The 8029-nt window shown below is 46.2% G+C and overlaps 1 protein-coding gene across 1 annotated transcript in view; it reads right to left on the bottom strand.

Moving 5' to 3' along the window:
- The window catches only part of LOC105509836 (laminin subunit alpha-3-like), a 60435-nt gene extending 56633 nt beyond the window's left edge, over positions 1–3802 (bottom strand). Inside the window, exons 1-4 of the mRNA XM_011939330.1 lie at positions 3796–3802; positions 3635–3713; positions 3067–3338; positions 2856–2941 (exon numbers count right to left, since the gene is read on the bottom strand). Coding sequence (XP_011794720.1) covers positions 2856–2941; positions 3067–3338; positions 3635–3713; positions 3796–3802 — 444 coding nt within the window. The remainder of the gene's footprint in view (positions 1–2855; positions 2942–3066; positions 3339–3634; positions 3714–3795) is intronic.
- Positions 3803–8029: the final 4227 nt, after the last annotated feature.

Genomic DNA, 8029 nt, shown 5'->3' with positions numbered 1-8029 from the left:
TTGTACCAGGAGGAGGGCATACTTATCACTGCAGACTGGGAGTCGACTGGATTGGATCTGCACCAACAAACCCACTAAAACAACCCTGAGTTTCCCCCAATGCTTCCTAGCCAGGGTCCCACAATGTAGAGCCACTAGCCTAAGCTCTTTTGTGTTGTCACACTCCATACTTCATTGTTCTTTGTGTAAACATGTACGATACATAGGCTTTGGGGCCTAATGGCTTTTTCTGGTCTTGATTTTCCTTCTAGAGACTCTCATGTACATGTAAAAATATTACATAAATTTGTATGCTTTTTTGCTGTTAATCTGTCTTAGGTTCATTTAATTCTAGGCCCACCCATGGGACCTAAGGGGGTAGAACAAAGTTTTTCCTCCTTTTCAGAAGTGACAAGGACACATTCATGACAAGGGAAGCCTTGGAACCCAGGCTGGCACGAACACCAACCACCCTGTCCGTCCATCACAGCTGCCATACAAGGTCCTAACGCCACAGCCCTGTAGGCTGAGAATGAATGCCACAGGGAAAGAGGGCGTTTTTACCGTGAATTACAGTCTTGGCATTAAACGAGGTATTGAGATTCAGCGAGAAACTTGGGCTTTACCTTGGCATTGAGATGCAAAGAATTCTGATTAAAATAGAAAAAGAAAGAACATCCCACACCTCATCCCTAAGTCACAATGATTATATCTCAAGAAAATCCCTTGAGTCTCTCTCTACTGCCAGAGTTCCAGACCTCATCTTTGTTTGCCTGGATTATTTTGAGAACTTCCTAAGGAGGCTCTCTGCTTCCTATCTCTCTCCTTCTGATTCATTCTCCATGCTGGTGTCAAGAGTGATATTTCAAAAACATCAGCCTTTTCATATCACTTCCCAGTTTTAAATCCCTTGACAGTGACCCAATGTCTGCAGGACACAATACGAAGTCCTTCACATGTGACAGAGTAGATCCTTCAACATTTTCCAGGCTGCCAGCAACCCATGGGGCATCTTTGTGCAAATCAGAAAAAGGTGCCCCTTCCTCAAGATGCTTTCCTGTCACCTGCTATAAAATCATCATCAATATGCAAATCTGCAATGTCTTCCATAATTGCGGTGCCCCTTAGATGAGGCACAGCTGTGCTTTGTAAACCTACACATCTGAACTGACTGCCCACTCAGGTCTTTTCTTACTCCTCTAGGTCCTCCCTTGAACTTCCTCTCTCTATCCCATGCTTCAGTCCCAATGACCTGTCTGCCATCCCCTCTCTCCTAGCCCCATGGCTTCTCTTCCCTGCCCCTCTGCCTGACTGACTCCTCTTCATGCTCCAAGACTCAGCTCAGATACCTCCACCTGCTGCTCTGGGGAAGCTCTTCCAGGACTCTGTCTCTCTCCTTTCTCCCCTCCCTCCCTCCCTCCTTGCCTCCCTCCTTCCTACCTTCACCCTGGCTGTAAGGCTGCCCCTCCCGTATGCTGTCATGGCACTTAACTCCTGCCATTAGAACTGTTGACCGTTCTATGTCTCCTCAGACTGGGAGCTCCCAGGCAGGAGGAAATGTGTATCAGGCAGCTGCCTGGCAGTGACTAGCACAGCATAGGTACTTAATAAAAGTTTAATGAATGAAGATTATGGTAAATATTCAAGACTGCAACTCTCTTTAGTAGTCACCATTCCTTAAATTCTCCACGACTGGCATCTGTGCAGAGCCTCCAAACTGAGTTATGAGAATGTGCCTGGCCCTCTCTGAGCCTTAGCGGGCAGGTCTCTAAGCCAACGTGACTGCCCCACCCTGCAGAACTGCTGTCCTAAAGTGGCCCAGTATCTGACATGAGACAGTCCCCCCCACAGTGCAATAACGCACAGCACCATGGTTAGACTGAGGAGGAGTGTGGGTAGGGCAGAAGCAGGGAATGACATCAGGACTGAGGTCCTGTTATAACTGACCTCCAGGGAGCCCTTGGCGCCGCCCAGCAATCCCACGACTTTCCCAAGCCCATCCTCCCCCCTACATTGCTGGATGACTCTTATACCTTCTCCCTACTCAACCCCAAGGTCCCCTCTCCTGCTTCTTGCTCTCACCTTGTCTGTTATTCCACAGAGAAAACAAAAACCAGCCAGAAGAGAACATCCACGAGCTCCCACCACTGCCCCTGCCCACCCCTCCTCCGGCCCATGCATTCTGCTTTCTCTTGTTTTAATCTTTCCCTCTCAACAAAGAGCAACTTCTTCCTTCTATTTGCTCAACTGAAAAGCCTTGGAGTCAAACCAGAGCCCTCTCTTTCTCTCATATTCTACTTCTGGTCTAGCAATCCCCCAGGAAATCCTGTTGGTTCTACCTTCAGACGATATCCACAGTCTGTCCACTGCTGTCATCTCCGCTGACACCACCTGGGTCTGAGCCACCATCATCTCTTCCTCAGGGATTATGGAAAAAGCTTCCCATCAGGCCCCCTTGCTTCTTCTCTTCTCTTTTCCTGAGACTTTCTTTCAATACGGTAGACCCAAAGAGCCTTCTATACAACGTCACTTCTCTGTGCAAAAGTCTCCATGGCTCCTGTCTCATTTAGAGTAAAAGGGAAGGTCTCTCTAGTGGCTGACAAGGGCCTCCCTCCAGCCCTGGTGCCTTCCTTTCCTACCAGTCTCACCTTCCCTCACTCCACTTCCACACACCTGGCCTCTTTCTGTTCGCTGAACACTCTTGGCCCAGGGTTGCCCCTGCCCCGGGGACTTTGCACTTGCTCTTTCCTGTACCTGCTTCAGTGAGGCCTTCCCTGACTGCCCGAATTTAAATCTGTAAACCTCACATTCCCTAACCTCCTGTCTGCCTTGTTTTTTCAGCAGCACTTATCACCAAAGCTGTCTCCAGACCATACCTGAGTTACTATATTGCTGTAGAGCCTGAACTTCACTGCCAAGGCGAGCTCTTCAGAAACCATCTTCTCTGCTGGTCCACACCGTGCTATTGTGAGCACGAAACATTCAGCTCAGGCTGAGACTTAGCAATTGTGAGCACGAAACATTCATTCCTGTTCATCGTTATACAAATGGGAATGTCTGGCCAGGAGGAGGGGAACCCGTGCTCACACATGCCTGGCACTACCTCCTCCCCAGTGACTACCAGGCCTCTGCTGGCACTCTGGGGTAGGAGAGGCAAACTCAGGGGATGTGAGCATGAGTCAGATGGTGCCCAGTCGTGGGCTGTGCGCGTGTGCTGTGCCCTTCCCTTGGTGCCGGTGTGCCCTTCTGAGAACCTGTGCATCCCTGCGGATGCCATAATGGGTTTATGTAGGAAACTCCCCATGGCTCCAGAACGCAGCCCAGAGGCCTGGAATCTTCTCACATGAGTTAGTTTATACCTATGATGTGAACAGCTCCCCCTTAAAACTGGCACCCACGTTCGGAATACAACTCTGCCTCTCACAGTCTAATGAATTCGCTATTTTCCTTACCTGGGTTTCTATGTTATATATGTTATTATCTGGGTCCCTCCGCAGGAAATATAAGCTCCAAGAAAGCTGGAAATTCTTTTCTATTCTGTTTACTGCTAAGTCTCCAGCAGTCAGAATGGTACTTTGCACATAACAGGGAATCTTAAAATACTTACAGAACGAATGATTAGGTAAATGTAACACCCACACCCTCTGGTACTCACCCCTCCACCCCCAGAGACTGCTTGCTGCACACCACTGCTACTCTCTGCCAGGGGCTTGTTTGGGGACTGCAGAAGCTTCCTGCAGGGTAAGCCATAAGTGCCAGACAGTGAATGCCCCAGAAGCACTAAAGCCTCCATTAACGGCAAATAACTGCCATTACCTGCCATCGCACCTTTATCATGGTCCCCTTCACTCCCTGACTCTCTCCCTTCCTGGGATCGCCTCCCAAATAAATGACTTGCTCTCCATTCCTTTCTCAGGGTCTGTTTTCAGGGAACTCAAAAAAAGACAACAGACCACAGGCTGCCACTGAAGGTCTTCGAGCAAGCTGGTGATATCTAATCCAAGCTCTGCGCAGTTTCCTACGTCAGGTAGTGCCCTCGTAAGAGACAGGCTGGAGTGGGGACTGATGGGTGGGTAGTAGGTCAACTAGGAGACACCTGCAAGGCACCTACCATGCTCTAGGAAGGGAGACTTGGCCTTGGATGTGGCAGTGTGCACAGGAAGTAGGAAAAGAATAAGGGCATAACATTTTCACTGGAGTTAAACCAAAAGGGAGGTTACTTGCCTCTTATATCTCCAGCTACTGGATCTTCTGGACTTGGAGTAGAAACAGGAAAAATGGGAATTTCTGTAAAGATAGTTTATTTAAAAATACAGAGAATGATTAAGGAGATAGTAAAGCAAAACACTAAGTTGTACTAACTAGACGACACCCTCTGTCACTTAGTGAAAAGTAGCATATAGAGATGAATTTAAAGAAAGGCAATATTGCTATATCTCAAATGTGTTTAGTAACTGAAACCAGACTGGTCAGACACTCCCATTTGTATAACAATGAACAGAAATGAATGTTTCGTGCTCACAATAGCAAAGTCTCAGCCTGAGCAGGGATGAGTTTGGCTTTCTTAATATCTTTATTGGTTTTTTTAACACAAAGTCAAGGCTTTAAAAAATGTTTTCTTTCATGTTTTTTTCGTGACATTTTGTGTATGCCATAAAACTACTTCAGGCTTCTTCCTCTTCTTCTTTTCACTAAAAAGGCAGACCAGGCGTGGTGGCTCATGCCGGTAATCCCAGCACTTTGGGAGGCCAAGGCAGGCAGATAACCTGAGGTCAGGAGTTCGAGACCAGTCTGACCAACATGGAGAAATCCCATCTCTACTAAAAATACAGAATTAGCTGGGCATGGTGGCTCATGCCTATAATCCCAGCTACTCAGGAGGCTGAGGCAGGAGAATCGCTTGAACCCGGTGGGCAGAGGTTGCGGTGAGCCAAGATTGCACCATTGCACTCCAGCCTGGGCAACAAGAGCGAAACTCTGTCTCAAAAAAAAAAAGGCAAATATAATTTCGTTCAGCCTTCTACCAAGACACACAGATTCAACATTGATAAAATTCTGATGTGGTGTCTCATCAACCAAAGTAGGACACTCTCCACAGAGAAAGTGGGTGCAATTTAAACAATTACCTGAGGTGGCAGATGTGAACGAGAACATATAAGTTACCCGTTCATGTGAGTCCTGCCCCCAGGTCCCCACAACTCAATATGCGTTTCCTATGATGGCTCTGCCGGAGTCAGCGGGGTGGGGCCAGGAAGCATCTGATAGAGTGATACAGAGAGACAGGTTCTCCTTGAGACAGTGTTTCTTTGTCCTAAGCCCAAAGTGCAGCTTTCCCACTGCTGCACAACAAACAGAGCCAACACGCATCACGGATTGCGTTGCTGGTTTCACAGATTCTCCTGTTTCACGCTCTACAGTGTTTCTGACAGACACGTATTTTTTTCTCTTGGTGATGCTGAGATGATCATTTAGATCACTGCAGTGGGGTGGAGTAGGGGTGCTTAAAACTTGGCCTCTTACACAGCAGGAGAGAGGAAATATGTCTCCCCGGGCTCCTAAAACACAGCACACACTATATGCATGCAAACAAATATCTGGAAGCCCAGATATTGGAAAAATCACACACATGGATTATTAAGTTGAAATTGCAAAATATTTGACCTTTTTGACCTACTGAGATGGCAATTTCTATGGTACAACATAACACTTTGGAGATAAGACTGTAAAATGTACTAATATCAAATTTGTATTCCAAACTTTCAGAAACACTTTTACATAAATACAACTCACCTGGCCCCATTTCTGTCTCTCCTTCCCTACCTGCCCACCATGCCTCAGAGGTTAATGCACAAAAGCCAGCTCTGGACCAAAAAGGGTGGTCTCTTGTTCCGCAGCGGGTACTTACTCAAGCAAAATGGAAAATGGTAGTATCCAACCGCACACTTCTCACAGTTGTCTCCATGGAAATTTGGCTTGCAGTGACAGCGGCCTGAGCCCTGCTCACAGCCATCCGCATGCTCAGGGTCACAGCCGCAGGCTAAGAGAAATCCAGTTTTCAAAGGATCAGTCCTTCACTGCACTTAACAAAGTAAATATGTTCCAACACTTCCCAGCAAACGTTCCACACTTGATCGTTGGTCTATAGGTATTCTTGAAAGGGCACAGCCTATTTCCCACCTCACACCTGATTGATGGTTCTCACTGCCTGAAGCTCATGAGCTGTCAGAGATGAGCTGTAATGAGCGTCCACACAGTTCTCATGGATGGCATTTATCCCACTGAGCACTGCCCAGCTCACTGAGTCAGAGGCAAGGCCTGCACAGACTACAGTGAGAGGGGCTGGGGGCTGGGTGGGGGCGTATGCCTTAGCGCTGTTGGGTGCAGCCCTTTCTAGCTATGAACCAATTGTGAATGTCCACAAAGTGGTCATCAATACACAGTTATGATACAGACGCAAGTGTGGAGTGCCCAGACATGGAGATATAATCTGTGGACAGCAGACCAAGACCCATAACCCAAATGTTAATTTGAGTGAAATGGCTGAAGGCAGCTTTTGTAACCAAAAATGATTATCAGGCACGATTATCAGGCTTGCACTGCAGTAAGGCGTAGCTGAAGTATAAGAAGTTTGTTGACCTCCCACTTGGGGGCCTCCCTTGACCTGGCAGGTGCATCCTGGACAGGGAAAATACTGTCACAGCTCATCTGAATACAACTCCCATGAAGACCTGGGTGACCTGGCATCCTGGTATCCTTTGCTTAATTTGCTTAGAATTCATGTGTCCTACTGATCCTTTACACCAAGCCTCTAATACCTCTGTGGACCACTTCAATGATGAAAAAACTAGAAAGGTGATGAAACAGTGAGGCTCCTAATGAGGACATTGGCAATGTTCTCTTTTCCTTTCCCTATGCCTATTCTTTGTAGGCACAAGACAGGCGATGGACATACTTTGCAGCATGATGTGGAAGAAGGAAGAAAAGTGAAAACACATTTTTTTTAACAACTAAGAATGCCCTAGAGAGAAGTAAATCCGTCTACATATTCCTTGGACTTTAATGTCCTCGAATGTTAATGATATGATTAATCATGGAGTGGGCACAGGATTGACTTCAGGACTGGAATTGCTTTCCAACTGTGACAATCTGACAATCAGGCAACTTAAAAGAACAAAGCATTGAATAGGGTATATGTTGCACACGTAGGGAAAAGTCTGTAAATCTGACACAAGATTCATAATTCTACAAGAAAAAAACTAGAGGCATTCTTCTGTGTAATAGAATAGTTACGGCACAGTCATGTCAGACAAAAAAAGAACTATATCCTGGATCTAGCGGTTAGTTGTTTTGTCACCTAGCCTAAATTACATATAACTACTCAGATTGTTTTGGTTTCTCCGTATCTAAAAATGAGGATAATAATACGATGTCCTATTTGTTGTGATAATTAAATAAGACCTCTGTGAAAGTATTTAGGTAATGCCTCACATACGGCAAGTAGTCAACAAATATTAGCTATTTTAAACAATGTGACTATTATTAAATCCTTATGAACTCATTACTATGTTGTCTTGTTCTAATTCAGTTGTTGTTGTTGTTGTTTTTGAGACATAGCTTCACTCTATCTCCCAGGCTGGAGTGCAGTGGTGCGACCTTGGCTCACTGCAACCTCCGCCTCCCGGGTTCAAGCAATTCTCATGCCTCCACCTCTGGAGTAACTAGGATTACGGGTGAGCACCATCACGCCTGGCTAATTTTTTTGTATTTAGTAGAGACAGGGTTTTTCACCATGTTGACCAGGCTCGTCTTGACCTCTTGGCCTCAAGTGACCCACCTGCCTCAGCCTCCCAAAGTCCTGGGATTACAGGCGTGAGCCACCACCTCTGGCCCCAAAATTGAAATTATTAGAGATCATAGAAACATGTCAAAACAACAGAAAATGGAGAAACTAACATTTATCACAGGGCTAACGCTAACGTGTGACAGGCCCAGCGGTAAGTATTTTCCTACATGCTTTTGATTGCGTTTCTTTTTTTTTTTTTTTTTTTTT

The sequence above is a fragment of the Colobus angolensis genome, unplaced genomic scaffold (genome assembly GCF_000951035.1).
Source record: "Colobus angolensis palliatus isolate OR3802 unplaced genomic scaffold, Cang.pa_1.0 Scaffold18, whole genome shotgun sequence".
Lineage (NCBI taxonomy): Eukaryota > Metazoa > Chordata > Mammalia > Primates > Cercopithecidae > Colobus > Colobus angolensis.
Note: the sequence above shows the minus strand (reverse complement) of the source record. Positions and strands in the feature narration are given on the sequence as shown.